Source organism: Chlorocebus sabaeus, chromosome 3 (genome assembly GCF_047675955.1).
Source record: "Chlorocebus sabaeus isolate Y175 chromosome 3, mChlSab1.0.hap1, whole genome shotgun sequence".
Classification (NCBI taxonomy): Eukaryota; Metazoa; Chordata; class Mammalia; order Primates; family Cercopithecidae; genus Chlorocebus; species Chlorocebus sabaeus.
This window is the reverse complement of record NC_132906.1, coordinates 80,154,088-80,177,961: the sequence shown is the minus strand read 5'-3', so window position 1 is coordinate 80,177,961 and position 23,874 is coordinate 80,154,088. Positions and strand designations below refer to the sequence as shown.

The following is a 23,874-nucleotide window of genomic DNA, read 5'->3' as shown; positions in this document are numbered from 1 at the left end:
ACCTTGATTTTGCTTCTAATAAGTTTGGAAGATAGGAGAGAGCACAAAATAAACATACACGGAGTTAAAGACTTTGAGGTAGGAGCTTCCTCAAACACTGATTTATAATGAATATATCTCTAGAAACAACAGCCTGAGAGAGAGAGAATTTTTCAGTTTTACCATTTACCCTGGTAGTGTGGAGGTACAACACAGGAATAAAGCTCGTTGCAAAAGGTTTGCACCATAATTGTTCCTATATTGATGCAAAAAAACCATGTAGAAAACGAGAAAATTATAAAATATTTTTAAAAGGAAATGACAAAGAAGTGGGGATCTCTTTAATCCCACCACTATTAAAATTTTTCAGCAGATCAGCTCAAAAAGAGAAAAGTTAATATAAAGCCATTACAGACAGGGTCAAAAGAACCAAAGGTGCAGGGACGACAGGGCGGGACAGTGGCAACTGGCCAAGAACAGAAAACAAGGGCAAACTTCGGTCACTAAATACAGACATTTCTAGTAAAGGAAACACGGTATAATTTGAAGACAGAGAACTTGCATGAAAAAGGTAAAAATTTTTTAAATAAGCAGTTAAAAAAGAATTTTTAATCAAGTTTTTCAACAAGAATAGCCAGCCCAAAAGGCTTTGGTTAACAGAAATCACAAATCTCAACTGTTGCTCCTGAAATTGTGAGAATACACTATCTAGATCTGAAATCTTTCCTGGGGAACTGAAAATAAAAATGCAAAACAGATTTATTACATTATGCCTCAAACTAGTTTTAAAATTGAAAATTCAACGATGCCTGACTTGAGAAGGTTCTATAATATGCATGGCAACAATAAGTAAATATTCTCCCTCTCAAATACATATTTAATTTGAATACATATTGGGTTGGTTAGGGAGTTTCTATTCCTCCAATTTACACAATCTGGTTAACTAATTTATCATATACTCAAATCCCTTTCTGTTCTGCTCATTATAATACCAGGTTTCTTAACAGAATCTTTAATGACTCTCTCATCATCAAAAGCTATTCTTGGTCAGATGCGGTGGCTCACGCTTGTAATCTCAGCACTTGGGGAGACCGAGGCGGGCGGATCACGAGGTCAGGAGATCAAGACCATCCTGGCTAACACGGTGAAACCCCATCTCTACTAAAAAAAATACAAAAAAAAAAATTAGCCGGGCGTGGTGGCAGGCGCCTATAGTCCCAAGTACTCAAAAACCAAAAAAACAAACAACAATAAAAAAGCTGTTCTTGTCTGCTTGTTACAATGACCAAAGTATGGCACAAAAACTTGGCCTGAAAGAGTCCATGGGTAGACAAAGAACATTCATTTAAGAATGAATTCTAAATTAAAGGCCTTAAATATATTTTAAGTGCTTTTCCTGTACTGCTTTATGATGATAAAAAAAAAAAAAAAAAAGCACTCATTTCTGACCACAGCCTTAAGAAATCTGCCCCAGTTGCCTTACCTACTTGAAGCCCTGCAAGGGGGTATGGGTTCATGTTCTTGGCCACTGGGCACATCTGGCTCTTCCTCCTTGTTAAAGAGTACATTCCCACCGGCCAGCACCCATCAGGCAACCCCAATCCGGGCCATTCACTGGGGACATCATGGGAAGCGGCCTGCATCACACGACAGGGAGAGGAGGAAACACATTCTCCTGCCCTGAGGCACGTCTGAGACCTGCAGAGCTGGCGAGCCTCCATGGGCCTTATCGGTTTGCCACCAACTTGGAGTTGTAACCTCAGAAACATCCTGGGTCCAGGGCCAAAGACAGTCCTCAGCACACATAAGGTTAATCGGTGTCAATGAGAGAAAGGAGCCTGGGCCCATGTGGTGAGCCTTGGATGTGCAGGACATATGTCTCACCACCCAAACACTTCTGAAGGAGGACTTCACAGGGACTTCTCTCAAGGAAGGAGGGTCCTTCAGAGTGCAGGGGGTGTGAACACCACAGACTCCGCCTTCCTTACAGCCACAGTGAGGCCCACAGGGGACCCGCAAGTCAGCCTGGGCAGCCCAGGAAGCAGTCAAGGCACAAGGGCACTACTTTAAGCCTTAAGACATCTTAGCCTCTCCTTTGTATTTAGAAAACTTCTTTCTTCTTTTTTTTTTGAGACAGAGTCTCGCCCTGTCACCCAGGCTGGAGAGTAATGGTGTGATCTCCGCTCACTGCAACCTCCACCTCCAGGGTTCAAGCGATTCTCCCGCCTCAGCCTCCCAAGTAGCTGGGATTACAGGCACGCACCACCACACCTGGCTAATTCTTTTTAGTAGAGACAGGGTTTCACCAATGTTGGCCGGGCTGGTCTCAAACTCCTGACCTCGTGATCCGCCGACCTCGGCCTCCCAAAGTGCTGGGATTACAGGTGTGAGCCATCACACCCAGCCTGAAACTTCTTTCTTTTAACAAATATTTATGAAGGCTTCTTTCTCACAGAAACTGTTCTGTTCAGGACAGTCCTGTGAACAAGAGGCCCACATGGGTGCTGCCCAAATGCGAGGGGTGTTCGGCCCCACCAGAAGAGTCCACTCACCCTGAACGATGAGCAGCAGCCATGTTCAAGCGGGCAGGGCTGCCAACTCACGCTCAGCAGAGCAAACTGCACCCAATCCAAGGGACCACAGAGCTCTAAGAACATTTGCTCTCCCAGATTAAAATAGCAAATGTGAACACTTTCCCTCAGGACTTTCATTTTCTTTTTCTCAAGTCAAAATAGTTGTCTTAATGATTGGACTGACACCCCAGACAGGGTTGGGTTCAACATTTATTACATGTCATATTGAACAGCATGCTTTACAAATTAAAATGGAACAAGACTCTGGTCACAGAAATTACATCAACAAGAGGAAAATGAAAATAAGATAACTAAATGTACATGTCATCAACAGCCCTCTCCACTAGATTATTTCAACAGCCACATGGTTTCTGCAGCTATAATTTCCAGCTCCATATGGTATTCCAGCAACTTCTAGATTAAAATGATTTCCACTCAGCTATAACCATGTTGCTCTCCTGTTGAAAGCCTTCCACAGCTCCCGTCACCTATGAAGTTGAATAAGTTATTTCGCCTGACATTCAAGACCCTGTAAGGTGACATGAACTTACCTTCCAGGACTTTCTCTATTTCTCCCCAGGACACAGAGCCCCGTTCCTTACCACTGCCTGGATCTTCCTCCCCCACATCTCCACCTGCCAATATTCTGCTCCTTTATCAAAGATTATCTCTCTTTTTTTTTTTTTTTTTTTTTTTGAGACTGAGTCTTGCTCCGTGTCCCAGGCTGGAGTGCAATGGCGTGACCTTGGCTCACTGCAACCTCTACCTCCTGGGTTCAAGCGATTCTTGTGCCTTGGCCTCCTGAGTAGCTGGGATTATAGGTACACGCCACCACGCCCAGCTAATTTTTGTACTTTTAGTAGAGATGGAGTTTCACCACATTGGCCAAGCTGGTCTTCAACTCCTGACCTCAACGGACATGCCCACCTTGACCTCCCAAAGTGCTGGGATTACAGGTGTGAGCCACCATGCCTGGTCCATAACATCTTTATTCACAATAGCCAAAACTTCGAAGCACCAAATAGATGGATAAACAAAACGTGGGATATGCATAGGATGGATTATGAAGCAGCCTTTAAAAAGGAAATTCTGACACATGCTACAACATGAAGCATGAAGAGATCATGCAAAGTGAAAGTGTGACTGCACTAAAGGATGACTACTGTATGCAGCTCCTTACATGAGCTATCTAGAACAGGGAAATTCAGACAGACAGGAAGTAGAAGAGTTACCAGCGGCAGGGCAGAGAGGGAGAAAGATGGAAAATGTTCTGGAGGGCCAGGCGCGGCGGCTCACGCCTGTAATCCCGGCACTTTGGGAGGCCGAGGCAGGTGGATCACCTGAGATTGGGAGTTCGAGATCAGTCTGATCAACATGGAGAAACCCCGTCTTTACTAAAAATACAAAAAATTAGCCAGGCTTGGTGGCACATGCCTGTAATCCCAGCTACTCAGGAGGCTGAGGCAGGAGAATCGGTTGAACCCAGGAGGCGGAGGTTGCAGTGGGCCGAAATCGTGCCATTGCACTCCAGCCTGGACAACAAGAGCGAAACTCCGTTTCAAAAGAAAGCAAAAGAAAATGTTTTGGAGATAGACGATGGTGATGGTTGCACAATAATGTAAGTGCACTCAATACCACTGTGCTGCATGCTTGAAAATGATCAAAACAGTAAATGTGGCCAGGCACAGTGGCTCACGCCTGTAATCTCAGCACTTTGGGAGGTCAAGGCAGGCAGATCACCTGAGGTCAGGAGTTCGAGACCGGCCTAGCCAACATGGAAAAACCCCATCTCTACTAAAATTACAAAAGTTAGCTGGGCATGGTGGTGCACACCTGTAATCCCAGCTACTTGGGAGGCCGAGGCAGGAAAACTGCTTGAACCCAGGAGGCGGAGGTTGCAGTGTGCTGAGATCATGCCACTGCATTCCAGCCTGGGTGACAGAGCGAGACTCCGTCTCAAAAAACAAACAAACAAATCCAGTAAATTTTATGCATATTTTACCACCATGGCCAAAAAAAAAAAGACTGAATAATTGTCAGAATCAAAATCACCTGGGATATATTAAAAGGTTTCTAAAGGAACCTATGCTGCTTCCCAGGAATGGTATCAAGAAAGGTATCATCTCATTTCAAATGCCAAGAAAATTACATACTGAAGAGCAGAGCACTTGCTTATCTCCCCAAGTCTTCTATGGGTGTTCTGATCACAAGGAACCTTAAACAGAAAAGCAAGCCCCCCCAAAATAAAGATCTAGGGCAAAACAACACCTGAAGCAACCACAGAGAGCTTTATCTCACCAATCCCAACGCCTGCATGCTTCACTTTCTTGACTTGCCCTGTTAAGCCCTTTTGAAAACTTCAAGCGCTCTTTCCAGTGGTATACTGCTTTTGTATCAACTCATGGGGACCCTCTGTTAAATTTTCAGGAATTTTTACCAGTCAGTTGTTTAATAAAGACATGGATTAAAATAAATGATATCAATATTTATTAAGTATAAATTTTACGGAAGTAATGAATACTCAAAAATCATCACTTCCTAATTATTTTACATTTTACTTTTATCTATCTGTGATTGTGAGGTTATTTTGTCTGCTGCATCTGGATGGCAATCATACTACATAGGAATGTGCTACTGCACACTTCTTCCTAATTCTGCGTGCAATGATGTGTCACGATGGCAGCCTGCAACTGGCCATGGTGGAAATATTTACACCACGGAAACTGGCAAACTCTATGAATTAAGAGTTTTGTTTTTGTTTTTCAAGAGAGTTGGTTGTGAAACTGGTTCTTCCCTATTCAAACTATCTTGTCAATAAAATTATCTAAATACACTTGGAAGTATTTGCCAAAACATCAGAATGAATTTATTTTAATTCACAAAAGACAGCACAGTACTAGAAACAATCTTTTTAAAAACAAGTCCCTCCCAAATTCTTAGAGCACAGCATCACCGAGAAAACGTAAAGGCTGTGGAGTTGGCCACTGCTGCACGCCGTCACCAAAGGCGGAAGCAGGATGGACGTTAGGAATCCAGGCAATCACATTTTGGTATTTTTTCCCTCCAAATATTTTTTAATGTAGAGTCGTACTTCCTTAAGAAGCAACAATAGACGAATCACACTTCACATACTGTTTTATAAAGCACCTTTCCATGTTAATATAGTATGAACAATTCTCCAAAAATCAAATAACCTCCTACACCCTTATTAACACAGAACTTTAAAATGACACATTAAAATGCTTGCTGGTGGCCGGGCGCGGTGGCTCATGCCTGTAATCCCAGCACTTTGGGAGGCCGAGGTGGGTGGATGACCTGAGGTCAGGAGTTTGAAACCAGCCTGGCCAACATGGTGAAACCCCATCTCTACTAAAAATACAAAAATTAGCCGGGCAGGGTGGCAGGCGCCTGTAATCCCAGCTTCTTGGGAGGCTGAGGCAGGAGAATTGCTTGAACCCAGGAGGCAGAGGTTGCAGTGAGCTGAGATCTTACCACCACATTCCAGCCTGGGCAACAAGAGTGAAACTCTGTCGCAAAAAAAAAAAAATTGCTTACTGGCTCTTTGGGTCTGACACTGCTTTCCTGTCTCAAGTATTTTAAAAGTTAAAATCTGACTGGGAAGTGGAACTGAAGGAGAAACCATGTGGATGTCATTTTTAATACCTATGACCTGGCCTGGATTAACAAGGAAAGTGAGGGTGAAGAAAGGGCCTGGGAGAACAACCGCCACGCCCACCATATGCCAAGTCTGGGCTCAGAGAGCAGGCGCCCTATGGGGACTGGCTGTGAGACACACAAGCCTCCTAAAAGTCAAAAACTGAAGGAGGATTATTCTCAAGGTAAAAGAAATAACACAATTGTTCAAAGGACAGTGGAGGCAGAGTGTGAGCAGGTTTCACAACACTCCCCACCCCTGCCTTTCAGTCCTCAACATACCCCATGCCAGTTTTTGCGGCAGACAGCTCAGCCTCATTCAAAGATGAGTGACCACAGACTAAGAACGCAGGCAAAGGCAGATGATAAGGTGCATTTGTAAAAATAATCAACAGAAGCTACTGCATAACGAAAATGCAGTGCCCGCTGTTCAGAAATCATTAACAATTTCAAGCAAATGACAGGGGAGCATTTATCCAAGGGGGCACCATTATGTGGATGCACAGGTCCCATGGCCAGGAAGCTGGGCCTGAAAAACAAAGGTAACAGACTAAGAGCTCAGAAAAAATAGTCCTCCATTGTCTCAAAAATATCAAAGATAAAATGGTCCTTCTAAAAATGGGGGGTTCAGAGACTAGATAGGAAGTTCCAAAGAACTAACTATCATCAATCTAGGAGATTTTAAATGGACTGATAGAGCTGAAGAAATAAATGGACTAGAAAAAAAATCCAGAATGGAAGCCACACAACTACAATAAAACATAGTGTAAGCTCTTGTAAACAGAAGCAGAGAGCAAACAAGGAAATCACTCAAAATTACTAAAAAGGAACAAAGACAACAAATGATAACAAGAATAGATGCTAGATGTAGAAGACAAAGGAGATAAAACCTAACAACTGTGGTTCCCAAAAAGTGAGCACCATTCAAAATATATGCAAAAATATTAAAGGATCTTAAAATTTTACTGATACAAAGACAGACTTGAATCAACAGATATTATAGTATAGGACGTACCAGGAAAGTGACATAGAACAGCCAATGACCACGCAATGCTGGTAAAACTCTAAACTTCAAAAAGAATAAAAGAACTTCACGGGCACATCCAATGGAAAAAGCTAGTCATGTGCAAAAGAAAGAAACATTAACCCAGCCTCAGCTTTCTCTTCCAGAAATATCCAGTGCTAAAAAAGAAAGGGAGCAATGTCTAAGAAATTCTGAGGGCAAGAACGTGGGGCTCAAGACCTTGGTACTCGGCCAAATTGTCCTTCAAATATAAAAGCAAGGAACAGCTATCCTTAAGTGTAAGACCTCAAGGAACACAGTACCTACCAGGGCTTCTCTAAATAAAACAATGTGGCTGGGTGTGACCACACTGGGTTTACCCTTGTAATCCCAGCGCTTTGGAAGGCCAAGGCTGGTAGCTCACTAGAGCCCAGGAGTTTGAGACCAGCCTGGGCAATATGGCAAGACTCCATCTCTACAAAAAATACAAAAATCAGCCAGGTGTGGTGGTGTGTACCTGTAAGTACCAGCTATTCAGGAGGCTGAGATAGGAGGATCACTTGAGTCCAGGAGGGTGAGGCAGCAGTGAGCCATGATGGCACCACTGCACTCCAGCCTGGGTGACAGAGCAAGATCCTGTCTCAAAAAATAAAATTGATTAAATAAATAAAACAATGAACCAACCAACGAGTCAAAATTTTAAACTCAGGCATGGTAAAAACACAGTAAAAAGACTAGCAATAAGTTCTGAATCTATGCTAAAAGAGAACTAAGTCAAAGACCTATGGGAATTGTGGCATTATTAGAATAGAATAGAAATGTTACAATCCTTCACATTGTAAAATTCATAATTAACTGATAAAACTTTGGAGCTTGGGAAAGAGGGACAGCATAGGTCAGTTCTAATTTTTTTTTTTTTTAGCTTTCAAAGGAGAGTGTCTCATAAACTCATAGTTTATGAAAAATTATTCTAATCTCAGTATTTACCATCTCCTGACATAAATATAGTTTTTAAAAGACAGCGCTAATCTCTCTTGCAATGAAGTCAGCATTTCTATTTTGCTTTAGTTTCTTTTCCTTTGCTTTAATTAAAGGCTTTTATTTTACACCTTTAAGTATTAAATACCATGTATGATAAGATCCCATGCCCGTGGCAAGTTCTAGACAGGGCTCACAAAACGTTACCAACATCATTGGCCAGGCACAGTGGCTCATGCCTATAATCCCAGCACTTTGGGAGGCTGAGGCAGGAGGATCGCTTGAGCCTAGGAGTTTGAGGTTACAATGAGCTGTGATTGTGACACTACACTCCAGCCTGGGTGACAGTGAGACTCTCTCTCTCTCAAAAAATAAATAAATTAATTAATTAATATTATTTCTAAACGGTAAGATTTAGGGTGAGGTTTTTCATTTCTTCTTTTTACTTTTTTGTATTTTTTTTTTTTTTTGTAATAAGAATGTATCACTTCTTCCCAAACAAGTCACTTTCCAATGATAAAAAACAATCTTATCATTACTATCTAAGAAACTGACTTAATTGCTTTTGCTCTTCTCCATTGCTGCCAGCCAGGCAAAAAATCTAAACTTAAGTCTATTCACTTATTATTATTCCTTTTATTCCCCACTTCACAGGGGATAAAACTGAAATCCAGGGCAGTTAAGTCATTTGCTCTAGGTCACAGAGCCAGGATGTGACCTCAGACAGTCAAGCTTCATCACATGTGCGCTGACAGAATTACTGAAGTTCATTTGGTTCATCCCAATTTTTTCCCTCACTTAGTAGATACGTGTGGTCCTAAACCAGCAGGGAGAAGTGCTATCTGCAATGAAATGGCCATACTCATGCATGTCTGGTGAGTGTACATACAATATAACTCTTTCAGAAAGCAACAAGAGCGAAATTCTGTCTTTAAAAAAAAAAAAAAAAAAGTCTTGAAAATGCTTAAACTCTGTAATTCTGTTTGTAAGAATCAAACCTAAGAAAACAAATGTAAAGACAGGGAAAGGTATATAAATGAGGGAACACATAATCTAACAACAGAGTATTAGGACAATAATGCATAATAGAATTATACAATTGATCATTATGCAGGCATTACAATGCACATTATGGAGAAATACTAAGGAACAGGGGAAAATACTTATCAAGTGAAGACAGCCCACTAACATTCCTCATTCAACACAGCAGACTGCACTCAGGCATTCAGCCCTATTCCCTCCCAAAATCCCACTAAAATGAAAAACATTACTTTTTACAAAGGCAGATTCCCACAAAAGGAACCAGAAGAAAGAGACACCAGAGAAAACAAGAACATCAATAATATTTTAGAAGAAAGAAAGTGAACTGAAAAATATCAGCTAACTTGGAAGAAGGCTGAAACTGAAGGCTGCAGAGGGAGATGACAAGCAGCAGCACGCCAATTTCAAGACAAATCCCAGGAACTGCAAGAATCACATACCACTGGAAACAGATATGGCTCCACACAAGAAGACTGGCTGAGAATGTGAAAAATTTCTGATATGGTTTGGATGTTTGCTCCCTCCAAATCTCATGCTGAAATGTGATTAGTGTTGGAGGTGACGCCTAGTGGGAGGTGACTGGATCATGGGGGTGGATCCCTCATGAGTGCTTGAGCACCATTCCCTGGGTGATAAGTGAGATCTTGTTCTGAGTTCACGATCTGGTTATTTAGAAGTGTGTGGCCCCTCCCCACTCTCATTCCCACTCTTGCCATGTGACACAGTCTGCTCCCTCTTTGCCTTCCACTATGATCAACTGGAAGCTTACTGAGGCCATCAACCAGAAGCAGATACCAATGCCATGCTGCTTGTACAGCTTATAGAACTATAAGTCAATTAATCCTCTTTTCTTTATCAATTACCTAGCCTCAGGCATTCCTTTATAGCAATGCAAAACTATCACAATCTCCCACCCCATGCAGCCAGGCACCTACCCTTTCCCCAGCCTGGCAGAAGCAGGAGATATCTCTTCTGTGGAGGCTGAATCCGAGAGGACCTATGCTTAAAGGGCCCAGGAACAACCAAAGGTGGGAATCAGATGCTGTACTGAAAATGAGTGATTAAGTCAAAGTTTATATCCCAAATTATAAGGCCTTCCCTTCCCAGCCCACTTCTACAGCTCTTATCATAGAATTCTGGCAGCAAAGATCACACCCCACAGTGGAATGTGAGATAAGTCTTCTCTGTAGAAACTCAGAACCCAGCAGAAAAGACCTATGGACACTGATATGGTTTAGCTGTGTCCCCACCCAAATCTCATCTTGAATGGTAGCTCCCATAATTCCCTTGTGTTGTGGGAGGGACCCAATTATCAGAGATAATTGAATCATGGGGGCAGTTTCCCCCATACTGTTCTTGTGGTAGTGAATAAATCCCATGAGATGGGAAGGTTTTATAAGGGGAAACCCCTTTCCCTTGGTTCTCATTCTCTTGTCTTGCCTGTCACCATGGGAGACGTGCTTTTCGCCTTCCGCCATGGATTATGAGGCCTCCCCTGTCACATGGAAATGTAAGTCCATTAAACCTCTTTTGTAAACTGCCCAGTCTCAGGTGTGTCTTTATCAGCAGCGTGAAAACAGACTAATACGGACACCAACATCTAGGGGTCCCCAAGAAAAAAGACGGGTTCCAACCGAATCACACAAAGGACAGTCCGGTGTATAAGTCTGACAATACCAGTGCATTCCAGCCAGCTTTTAGGCACCTCACTCTTAAGTATAAACAGCTAGAGATAACCAAGTATTTTAGACAAGCTTCCAACATGAAAGATGGGATCTAACAGTTGAAGAAAAATCTAGAATTACTATCCCAAGAGGAAACTGACAAATGACGAATTATTCTTTACACTGTAAGCTTATTCATCACATTTCCTCCAACTGAGGATGCCTTGGTGTCTAGGAAGGGAGACCTACACAACTTCTCTCTCAACCCACAGTAGCCAGTGTTTTGGGGGCACTACAAGGGAGCTGAATCTCATCTTCCATTCTAGTAAGTAAAGAGATAGAACCTAAATTAGAAAAAGAAATTGCAGCCGGGCGCAGTGGCGGGTGCCTGTAGTCCCAGCTACTTGGGAGGCTGAGGCAGGAGAATGGCGTGAGCCCGGAAGGCGGAGCTTGCAGTGAGCCGAGATTGCGCCACTGCACTCCAGCCTGGGCGACAGAGCAAGACTCCGTCTCAAAAAAAAAAAAAAAAAGAAAAAGAAATTGCATGTAACACTTTATGGCATGCACTGACTAAATAAGAACTGGAATCCATTTACATTATATAAATGAATTATTTCACAACTTGAAGATAAACTCAAGAAAAAAAGAGTTGAAAATATTTGAAGGCCGGCTGCGGTGACTCACGCCTGTGATACCAACAATTTGGGAGGCTGAGGTGGATGGATCACCTGAGATCAGGAGTTCCAGACCAGCCTGGTCAACATGGTGAAACCCTGTCGCTACTAAAAACAGAAAAGTTAGCTGGGTGTGGTGGCACACGCCTGTAATCCCAGCTACTCAGCAGGCTGAGGCAGGAGAATTGCTTGAACCTGGAAGGCAGAGGTTGCACTGAGTCGAGATCGTGTAACTGCATTCCAGCCTGGGCAACAGAGCGAGACTTTCTCAAAAAAAAAAAAAAAAAAAAAAAAAAAAAATCGAAAATGATTATCTTAGGTACGAGGAATTGGCGTGTGGAGGGGCCAGGCAGGGGACAGCCGATTTCCAGTACACTAAGTGCTTGATGATATTTTTTTAAATGTTTACATGTGTTACTTTTATTTCAAAATGAAGCCGGCTACGCAACCACAAGTGCAGTGTGATATGACAGTCTTTTAATAAAGGCTAGATGAAAAGAATAGACACAAAAGTGTTGACGTGGTTATCTTTGAGGGGAGGGATTATAGGCGTCTTACTTTTTGCTTGTATCTTTTTGTTTTTGTTTTCTGCACTGCGCGTGTTGCTTTTAAAGACACATTTCAAGCGCCTGTGTTTTAGGATGAGCACCACGGGTTCGCTATGGCCTGGACTGATTCCACCCGTGGCCTTTTAGGAATCTGTTGAAAAATGAGTGTGCACCGAGGGAGCTGAGGAGCAAGTGAAGATGACTCTCTCAAGGAATCCATCCGAGGGCCAGGAGACAGATCAAGGGAGGGAAAGAGGGCAGAGGCAGGCTTTTTTTTTGAGAATGGGTCTCGCTCTGTCACCTAGGCTAGAGTACAGTGGCGTGGTCCCGGCTCACTGTAACCTCTGCCTCCTGGGTTCAAGCGATTCTCCTGCCTCAGCCTCCCGAGTAGCTGGGACTTCAGGTGCCCACCACCACACCCAGGTAATTTTTATATTTTTACTAAGGACGCCATGTTGGCCAGGCTGGTCTTGAACTGCTGACCTCGGGTGATTCTCCCACCTCAGCCTCCTAAAGTGCTGGGATTACAGGCGTGAGCCACTGCGACTGGCCTAGGAGAAGCTTTTCTTTCACTTGCTTTTGCTTTTTAGGACTGGGAGGGCCCACGCCCCATGTGCGGTGACGCAAGGGTGACGCAAGGGCGACGCACGGGCGACGCACGCCACGGCCGTTTGGAGCCTGAGACTCAAACATGGCAGCGCCACCTTCTCCAGGAAGGACGGCCGACCAGGCAGACCAGGTATGCACCTTCCTCTTCAAAAAGCCTGGGCGGAAAGGGGCTGCAGGCCTCAGAAAGCGCCCGGCCTGCGACTCCGAGCATGGAGAGAGCAGCGGCAGCGGGGACGAGGGCGACGCAGTGGCTCGGCCCCCGCGGGTGGCACCGAGGCCCCGGGGCCTCCACAGCTGTCAGAAGGCGGCTCACGGCGACCGGAGGGGCGAGGAGGCAGCGCCTGAGAGCCTCGGCATAGTGTACAGGTCCACCCGCTCAGCGAAGCCTGTGGGGCCGGAGGACATGGGGGCCACCGCTGACTTCGAGCGGGACACCGAGAAGGAGCACCATACGCAGACCATCTTCAAACGCAGCCAGCGGGTCCAGGAGGCATTGTGGGGCCGGGAGCACGACCAGATCTACCGGGGAATCCACAGCTACCCAAGGTACCTGAAGCCCAGGGACACGTCCATGGGCAACTCCTTCTCGGGGATGGCGAGGAAGGGCCCCATCCGTGCGCCCGGGCACCTGCGCGCCACTGTGCGCTGGGATTACCAGCCCGACATCTGCAAGGACTACAAGGAGACCGGTTTCTGCGGCTTCGGGGACAGCTGCAAATTCCTCCACGACCGTTCCGATTACAAACACGGGTGGGAGATTGAACGGGAGCTTGAAGAGGGTCGCTACGGTATCTGCCAGGATGAAAACCATGAAGTAGAAAGCGAGGAAGAGGAAATACCATTCAGGTGTTTCATATGTCGCCAGGCCTTCCAAAACCCAGTCGTCACCAAGTGCAAGCATTACTTCTGCGAAAGCTGCGCGCTGGAGCATTTCCGGGCCACCCCGCGCTGCTACGTCTGTGACCAGCCAACCGGTGGCATCTTTAACCCCGCCAAAGAACTGACGGCAAAACTGCAAAAGCTTCGGGTTGCGGAAGGTGGGAGCAATTCCCATTTCACAGAAGACCCAGGTGAGGGTCCAATTCCCATGGCTTAGGTTTCCCATAATTCTCACATTTAAAAATAAATTGTGGTGTCCTTTTAAAAGAACAACAAAAAAAGAGATGAGAAAGACTCAAGTCTGTTTGGACACTGGGGAGAAGCAGCCTGTTGAATAAGATGAGAGAGATGACAGTCTTCCTGCAATCCCAGGCCTGAGTATGTAACCAAAAGAATTGAAATCCGGATCTCAGAGGTATTTGCACTCCCATGTTCACTGCAGTATTATTTGCAAAAGCCAAGAGGTGTAAACAACCCAAGTGTCCATGGATGGATGAATGGACAAACAAAATGTGATACATACACACAATGGAATGCTATTAAGCCTTAACGGGAAGGAAATCCTTTTAAAGATTTAAACGGATCCTTTTAAGGATCACATGCTACAACTTGAATGAACCTTGAAGACGACACTGTGCTAAGTGCAAAAAAGACAAATACACTGTATGATTTTTCACTGAGGTAACTAGAGTTGTCAAAATCACATAAAAAGAGTCGAATGGTGATTGCCAGGGGCTAGAAAGAGCGGGAGTGGGGAGCTGTTGTTTTAATGGGTACAGAGTTTGAGTTTTGCTAGATGAAAACTTTATAAAACTCTGTTACACATCAATATGTATATAGTTAATATGAGTGAACACTTAAAATGGTTAAAGATACATTTTATGTTTTGTACTATAATTTAATTTTTTTTTCAACAAAGCTAAGAGATACCAGAGAAGGAAGGAATGATGGAACCAAGACTGGGAGGGAGTAGAGAGGATGGGGTTCAAGAGTTAGCAAAAGAGCAAATAAAGTATATCAGTTAAGAACCAAGGAGGAGAGGAGTTGACAGAAGAATATCCACGCTTAAGTTTGGATTTGATTTTCTTTGGTTAATGTTAACATCCTCTCACTTAAAATGGCAACATATTCCTCTCCCAAGACAAATACCAACAGATCCACCCTGAGTTCCTCACAAGGAACTAACACAGATTATGTAAATTTTCATGAGAGCCTATCTCATATCTCAACTTTGGCTGTGAATTCCTTGAAGACTGAAACCATGTCTCACATACCTCCTGTTTTTTAATGGCCAACAGGTAGCTCAATAAAAAAATTAGTGAAAAGTCAGTCAAACCAAGCTACCTAGCAGTCGGCTATCCAAGCACCTGCTGCAGAGCGAACTTCAGCAAAACTTTCCATTTGATTTTGACCTTGAACCACACCCATCCACCCACCCACCGCCATGGCCAGGTTCCAGGCAAAAGCAGAGCAGTAGTTGAGGGCACAGATCCAGGAGCGAGATAGGATTCAAGTCATGGTTCTACCAGTTACAGCTGCATGACCTTGGGTATGTTACTTTACTTCTCTGTGCCTCAGTTTCCTCATACGTAGTAGTATCTATCTCACAGGGTTGTTTTGAAGCAAAAACTAACATATTTAGAACAGTGCCTGACATATAGTATGTGCTGTAAACATATTGATTATTATAATTCGAGCAGGGAAAATGGCAGCTTGATAGTCGACAAAGCAGACAGTTCAAGTGCCCCATAAAAGTGAGCCATTAATTCTGGCATTTCACATAGAGCTTTCTCTAAGAATTGTCCTTGCCAAAGCTAACAACACAAAGCTTGTGTACAATGACTTACTGGGCCCTCCCCCTAAGTCCCTCCGTTTTTGTCAGTTCTGTCAAAGGGCTATTTTATTCACTTTCAAGCCTTCCAAAAACATTTGGAACCTGCATAAAAGAAGAAATATGAAACTTTCAGGCACTCCGAAGCAGAAACTCTAAGCTCTGGCTCCGGCATTTTCCTCGCAAGGCTCACTTGAGTTTCTTTACAATGCTTCATGTGTGTTTTAGACCCCCTCATAGACGATGGACTCAGCTACACTCGTGAACCTTGTCAATAAGTGCTCCAAGTCACCAAACTTTTGAAAACATTCCAAATACGCACTAAGATATATAGTTCTTATTCCATTTTTTAAATGACAGAATAAGGTTCATGATCGATCATTTGCAAAACTAAGCAGAAAGGCGATCATTGGTAAGCATTGCTGAATTTGGCAATTTGGTTTACTAACAGAGTGGGTAAACAAAAGCTGCTAGCATTTTGGCCAATTTCCTTCCAGTCTTCTCTCTGTGTATTTTTCATATTAACGTATGAAATAAACATTCTGGAGGTGGAAGGAAAGAAGCAAGCAGGACCGCAGGGAGTACACACATTCCCTGGGAGCTGAGTCCTTCCCATCACCACACTCCAAGGTCACAACGCTGGAGCGACCCCTCACAGACTTTTGCTGAAATAGCGGAGAACAGGGATAAGGACAATCTCCCATCAGCACCACACCACCTTACACAGCACACTGCTGGGGAAGTGAAGAGCAGTGTGGGGCCAGCTGGCTTTCAAAGTTAGCACCGTGGTTACCGGCACTTTATCCTGTCTGGATCGGGTCCTACCACATCACACCCCAACCCCATCCTTCCTGTCAAAAGAACACATCAGCCAGGCTGCAGTGAAGCAACAACTGACTTGACCTTTTTTCTGTTCACTGAAGGCACACCTAATGGTCAGTAAGCCCTTCTGAATCGACATGAGCAACGTGAGAAAAATCGGGCAAAACCAAACAATGCTTTGATGTTTTCATTAACTTGCTGGACTTACGGAGGCAGCTCCAGTCCCTCTCCCCATGACTGCGAGTTTCTGGTTAGGCCTTCTGAAATCCTGAAAATGCTTCAAAGGCCTGCATTCCAAGGTCACAAACCCCCTAGGATTCCAAAGACTCCAGGCAGAGGCAAAAACCTAGAGTACATGAAAATCAAAACCTGAAGACATTTTACCCAGATTGATTCATATCCTGAAATATACAAAATTCCTTCTAAGGAGTTTTCATAAGTACCACCTAAAATTGAAGAAAACAGGAACATTTTGTTGTTTACTTTTTCTGTGTGCCAACTGCCCATAAAAATTCCTCTCCTGTTTTGCAAGGACAGAACTCTCAAGAACAAATGACCTAATTAAACCTGAGATTTCCTGGCTGAGAGCTATGTATAAAGCTGAAATGCACTGAAATGATGCTGAATTTGAAAAGAGCTCTATGCCAAACTGATTCAGTGAATTAGGTTTGCCTTTTTGTAAGTACATATCCAATGCTGGAACTAAAAAACATGAGAATGATAGACATCCTTAACTACTTTTATTTATGAAGCAACCAGAACGCGTATTTCCCCACTTATCTACTGTACATTTTTCAAAATGTGATTATACCGCACTACAAATGCATCTTTTTGGCACATTTCAATGGTCTGCCTTTGCTATTGGGCTGTTGCCATTGCAGTACAATAACATGGATCTGCTGTCTCTCATCCTAGCTTTCAGAAATGTGCTAAGTTATCTCACACTCTCCACGGGCTCTAGACTCCCACCCCCACTGATTTGCACAGATGTTCAAGGAGAAAGAATTCTTTTTTCCTTTAAACGAATGTCAAGGGCCTGGCAAAATCCTATACTAAGAAATGCAGAAGTCAGCACTCTAGAAAAGCTGGTTATTAACTCACTTCCTTCTCTCTCCAGCTTCTTCACTTCCAAAAAATAAATATGGAAACTATAACACTTGCCCAAGGTCTAAAAGAAACCAGGAAGCGGGCAGGTTTAGGGCTAACAGGTAACTCTTCTCTGCTCCTGTCTGTTAAGGAACTGTTTGCTTCATAGCTGAGCATTTTAAGGGTGCGATGCTAGAGGCAGCTCTGTGATTTTCATTCTTTTGGCTACATCCCCTGGGGAGGTGAGGTCATGGGGAAATTCCAAGGGGGTCAAGGAGACCAGAAACCTAGCTGGTCACATAACCGCTCAGTGGCACTGCTGGAGACCAGTCCCGGTCACCGTGCCAACCCCCATGACGCCCTATTTTCAGAGCCTTGCTGGTCCTGCCAGTTTCTCCTGCCTTCCCAGCACTCTGTGCCGACAGCCACCAAGACCTCCCTAAGCAGCAGAAATGAAATCAGTCACCACACCCTGGTGTCTGCAGGACTCCCACGGAGAAAAGTCTCATTCACGGCTAATCAGAACTAGAATTCTCATACTTTTTCCCACCCCGCCCAACAAACAGCAGAGCACAGAAAAAGAACACCCAATTTCCATGGCCCTGCATTGTCGGTGACATCTTCTCTTTGTTACTATCCAGAAGAGAACTGCTGCACTGATGTGAGGCTGGAAGACACCCCCAGAGCGCCACAACATCTGCAGTCAGACTTAAAACAAAACCAAACATCAGGCTGAATGTGATTTTCTGTGTGATAGGGAAGAAAATGAGATAGAGAAATGTGACCCAGCGCGTGCACAGATACATGCAGGGGCACAAGTCTGAATGGTCAACTCAAAAATGTCATTCACACTCTCAGACGAGTTCAGAGGCTACCTCATTGATGGGGAGGGGGATTTTAAACAAGTCATATAAATTAGACTAATCTGTGAATATCTGACTGAATCTGCACCCTTAGAAGATAACAATTTTGCATAATTTTTAACAATGTAGCTCTGGTATGATTACTGCTATTACAGTAAATTTTTAAATCATCTTATTTTATACCTTGGTAAAATAAAATGGACTTCCAGTTGAACGTGGCAGATTAACCACATGCCTGCATCAACACCAAAAATCCTATAAAAATGACAGTAACTATACTTTAAGAGGACTATAGCAGCAGGAACAAGATCAGATACAACATTCTACTGACTTGTGGGTGATGGAAAGCAAGAGAGAGGTCTGTGATGATTTGTATCATAAGTGATGCTCAGAGAATTCCAACAAAATAGTCCAAAGCCCAGGAGGCTCACGCTGAATGGGAGGGAGAAGGGTGTGGGAAACAGAGGGTGCAAGTCACTGTACGAAGAGGCTAGATCTTTGCAGCCAGGAACCCTCTCCCACCTACCCAAACCCCAAAAAAGTTTATTACCCAAGGACATTGAACCAGGAAAATTAGAAACTCACATACTCCAGGCACAATGACAAAGAGGGTGTGTGTAATTCAGGGTTGAAAATGAGGCACAAGGTGTTGGGAACTGAGGAAGAATCAGTCTACTTACTGTACCATGGAACCCCCACAGTCCCCTTCTTTCATCCTGCTTCCAGAATAGCTTATCCAGGTTTGTCCCAGGCAGGGCTGGTGGAATTATTCTCCAGACCATCTCAACGAGCACATATACTGATATTTGAGGGCTTCCTTTGACAAAAAAGACCAGTTGTTGCTTCATCATTTTAAAGAAAAATCAGCAATTGACACATCCACAGGCACAAAAATTCCAACCTGATTTTAAGTACCTTGGATCTGCCAAAGATCAGTAAACCTTCAAGGAAAGCCTGCAAAATGAAAGTCAGATCCAAAACAAAGAGAAGGAAAAAAAACCTTCTAAAAACATGTAGATGGCCAGGTGCGGTGGCTCACACCTGTAATTCCAGCACTTTGGGAGGCTGAGGTGGGTAGATCACTTGAGGTCAGGAGTTCGAGACCAGCCTGGCCAACATGGTAAAACCCTGTCTCTATACTAAAAATACAAAAATTAGGCCAGGTGTGGTGGCTTACGGCTGTAATCCCAGCACTTTGGGAGGCTGAGGCGGGCAGATCACAAGGTCAGGAGATAGAGACTATCCTGGCTAACACGGCGAAACCCCATCTCTGCTAAAAATACAACAAATTAGCCGGGCATGGTGGCACACACTTGTAGTCCCAGCTACTCGAGAGGTGGAGGCAGGAGAACTGCTTGAACCCAGGAGGCGGAGGCCACAGTGAGCCAAGATCGCGCCATTGCACTCCAGCCTGAGTGACAGAGCGAGACTCTGTCTCAAAAAACAAACAAACAAACAAACAAAAATTAGCCAGGCATGGTGGTGCGTGCCTGTAATTCTAGCTGCTTGGGAGGCGAGGTGGGAGGACTGCTTGAACATAGGAGGCTGAGGTTGCAGTGATCCAAGATCACGCCACTGCACTCCAGCCTGGGTGACAGAGTAAGACTCTGTCTCAAAAAAAAAAAAAAAAAAAACTAGGGAGCAGAAGAAAATGTTTTAAAATCTAGACTATTCCCCGAGAGAATAAGAATCTCTTCCAAAATACAAGAAGAGATGCTATGAAGAAAGGTCAACAGCTCCCCAAAACTGACAATATGGATAATTAAAAGTTGTATTTCTATTGTTAAAGATTAATTTGAAGAGATCTCATAGAAAGTAAAGCAAAACGTAACTAGATGGAAAATTTTAAAGGTAGGAAAGTAGAGAATCTTCCTAAAGCCCTAATAAATAATAGGAAGTTTTTTTTTAATAATTTTTTTTTAACTTAGGAAATATCTCAGACTGATGGACGACGGTTTCCAGACTAAATGGAGAAAGCAAAATGCCCAGCATAATTTTAAAAGGATCTACACAGAGATACATGACAGAAGTTGTGACACTTTTAAATCTTCTTAAGATTCTAAAATGTTCCAGAGAGAACAAGAAAAAATTAAATCAAACACAAAGTATGTTAGAAGACAACGGAGCAATATCTTCAAAATTTCAAGGACAGCAGTTTCCATTTTTAATTCTGTATGTAGTAAAATTATCAAGGAAATCTAAGCATGCCTTAAATTTTTTTGTTATTTGTTGTTGTTCTTTCAAGAGAAGAGACAAGATCTTGCCATGTTTCCCAGGCTGGTCTTGAACTCCTGGCCTCAAGCAATCCTCCCACCTCAGCCTTCCAAGTAGCTGGAATTACAAGCATGCACCACCGCATCCAGCAAAGATATTTTTACATGTTAAAGATTCAAAAGAAATGTAGCTCCTTGTACCTTTCTGAGAAAGCTACTGGTGTATGTGTTCTGCCAAAACAATGCAGTAAGTCATGAAATGAGATGATACGGTATCCAGAAAAGAGCATGTCCAAGAAAGGAGAAGAGTAAAGGCAAGGCCCTAAATGATGGTTGTGAACTAGGCCTAGAGTACAGCCCATTCAGATAGAAGCTGAAGGATGGGGGTGCTACAGAAGGTGAAGCACCAGGAAAAAGGATGATGGGGGAACTGAATGGCTATATATGGCTTAGAGATCAGTACAAATTAGCTGAGAGAAAACTGATAGGTCGGTTCAAGTTATTAGCAATGGATACGTAGAAAAATCAAATTTTAAAAAATGAATTATCTCAACACCAACAACAACAAAACACAGTTTTTGAAGAAAACTATCAGAGTGCATTATCTGGCTCGGCAGTGAACACGTCCACACAGTCATAATGACATACACACCAACACCGAGTTAAACGAAGACTGTACTGCGAACCACATTGGGTGAGTGCAGTAGGGGTTGAGAGCTGATCCCCTCTGCCCACAGCAGGAAGTATAGGACACCTGAACATTTCAACTACTTCTTAAACAGCCTCTCAGCTCAAGATCCTGTTTTCTGATCTTCTATCAAATCCACAAGGTCTCAAAGCATTTATCACTCCACACACTTTGGGAAGGGCTCCACCAGAAGGAAGGGAACACAAACACACAGAGAGAGAAAAAGAGAGAGAGAAATCAGAAGACAAGCTCCAGGAAACAGATTTCAAGAAAGAGAAGCAAAGGGGATGACCAAGGTCATGGGGAGATCCCTGAAGCTGTCCAAACAGAAATCCTACATAACGTGATAGAGGAAAGGGAGACCACCCCCACCCCAGATTACAGTAGGGGAGATCTCACTGGACTGATCAGGCGAGTGAGAAACCTGGCCCAGGCTGAAGACTTCTGGACAAGGGTCTCTCAAGGATGAAACAGGATATCTAATGATCTGATTAATCTAAAGAGACTAAAAGGCGATTTAGGCAACAGGTGAGAGTTTCAGAATCAATTAGATAAGTACGTGGAAAATGAAGCAAAGGAAAAGCAAGATAACTATTAACTCCTCAGAAAACAAAACTAGGCGACAAAGGAAAATTAGTTATGGTATATACATGAGCCACAAAGCTCATGATGCAATTCAGCTGTGAATAGCCATAGCAAGGTCGATTCCAACAGCATGGCACCAAATCTTTCTTTTTTTTTTTTTTTTTTTTTTTTTTTTGAGACGTAGTCTTACTCTGTCACCCAGGCTGGAGTGCAGTGTTTGCGATCCTGGCTCCGTCTCCCAGGTTCACACCATTCTCCCGCCTCAGCCTCCCGAGTAGCTGGGACTACAGACGTCTGCCACCTCACCCAGCTAATTTTTTTATTTTTAGTAGAGATGGGTTTCACCATGTTAGCCAGGATGGTCTCCATCTCCTAACCTCGTGATCCACCTTCCTCAGCCTTCCAAAGTGCTGGGATTACAGGCGTGAGCCACTGCGCTCAGCCAGCATGGCACCAAATCTAATCTACTGGAAGGCTCTTTATTCTTGTATAGCTGTGCATCATTACTACTGATTATTAGAAAAAATAAAATTAGATCCCAATATTACTTGAGTAAATGTAGAATTTTTTTTAATGAACCATAAAGTTCTAGAAGACAATAAAAGATTTTTTAAAACTGCAGCCAGGTGCAGTGGCTCATGCTTATAATTTTAGCACTTTGGGAGGCTGAGGCTGGCAGCTCACTTGAGGTCAGAAGTTCGAGACCAGTCTGGCCAACATAGTGAAACCCTAGCTCTACTAAAAATACAAAAATTAGCTAGGCAAGGTGGTGGACACCTATAATCTCAGCTACAAGTGAGGCTGAGGCAGGAGAATCACTTGAACCAGGGAGGCGGAAGCTGCAGTGAGCTGAGATCACACCACTGCACTCCAGCCTGGGTGACAGAGTGAGAGAGTGAGACTCTGTTTCCAAAAAAAAAAAAGTAAAACTGTTCTCAAATTGCAGATCTCTCTAAGCATGACCTAAATGCTACATGCCATAAGGGAAAAAAACTAAAAAAGTGCAAAGCCAAAAACAAACTAGGAAAAAATACTTGAATTACATATTATAAAGGGCTGATTTTCTCCATATACAAAGGAACGCCTATAAATCAATAAGAATTCTCCATATATAAAGGAAGGAAGTCCTATAAATCAGTAAGAAAAATATTTGCAACTTCATGGAAAATTGGGCAAGGGACAGGAACAGGGAGTAGAAGGATGGTCAAGAAAATACAAATGGCTTGTCAAGTTGTCAACATTTGAAAATGTATGCAACTACAATGAGTAGTAAGAAAAGTGCAAAATGACAATTAAGAAAAACTGGGCCGGGTGTGGTGGCACATGCCTGTAATCCCAGAACTTTGGGAGTCCGAGGCAGGCAAACTGCCTGAGTCCAGAGGTTCAAGATCAGCCTGGGCAACATGGCAAAATCCAATTTCTACTAAAAATACAAAAAAATTAGCCAGGCGTGGTAGTGCACGCCTGTAGTCTCAGCTTCTTAGGAGGCTGAAGTGGGTCAATCCCTTAAGCGCAGGGAAGTCAAGGCTGCAGTGAACCATGATCATGGCACTGTACTTCAGCCAGAGTGACAGAGCGAGACCCTGTCTCAAAAAAAAAAAAAGAAAAGAAAGAAAAGAAAAGAAAAACTGGCATCTCACTGATCAGATTAGGACAGGTGAAAATATTTGCCATCACTGTGGGTTTCCGGTTGGGGAGAAATGGCCTAAACACAGTGATTAAGAGCCAACAACAGATCCAGACTGCATGGGTTCAAATCTCTGCTCTGCTATTTACTGGAAGTGAGCCTTGGGCAAGTTACTTCATCTCTCCTGCCTCGGTTTCCTCGTCAGCAAAATTGTGATAATGATAATACCTCTCCCCTACAGGTAGTTTTGGGGATTAAACAATATTTGTAAAACATTTGATATAGTTTCTAGCACAAAGTAAGCACCATATGCAAGTTCATAAAACAAATGAACGCTTATAAGCTGTGGAGGACAATATGGCAATATCTATGTATATTAAACACAAATATAGCCTTTGACCACTGATCCTACTCCTAGGATTTTATATTTCAGGTATCAACAATCTTCAGTGCAGCATCGTTTAGACCAGCAAAATATTCAGAACAATCTAGATGTCTATCGATAGGGAAAATTTTTACAGATTATTTAACGGTACCCCTCTGTTTATATGCTGATA

At 43.3% G+C, this 23,874-nt stretch overlaps 2 protein-coding genes across 4 annotated transcripts in view; one reads left to right on the top strand and one right to left on the bottom strand.

Moving 5' to 3' along the window:
* FARP1 (FERM, ARH/RhoGEF and pleckstrin domain protein 1) overlaps window positions 1-23,874 on the bottom strand; it is a 295,496-nt gene that overhangs the window by 248,819 nt on the left and 22,803 nt on the right. The window lies entirely within an intron of this gene.
* Window positions 12,580-13,944, top strand: RNF113B (ring finger protein 113B). The gene has a single exon (XM_007960722.3). The coding sequence runs from the start codon at window positions 12,806-12,808 to the stop codon at window positions 13,817-13,819; it is 1,014 nt and encodes a 337-aa protein (XP_007958913.2). The 5' UTR covers window positions 12,580-12,805; the 3' UTR covers window positions 13,820-13,944.

Bases quoted from the DNA above. Each gene is read 5' to 3' on its own strand.
- RNF113B (XM_007960722.3), top strand. From the start codon at position 12,806: ATGGCAGCGCCACCTTCTCCAGGAAGGACGGCCGACCAGGCAGACCAG.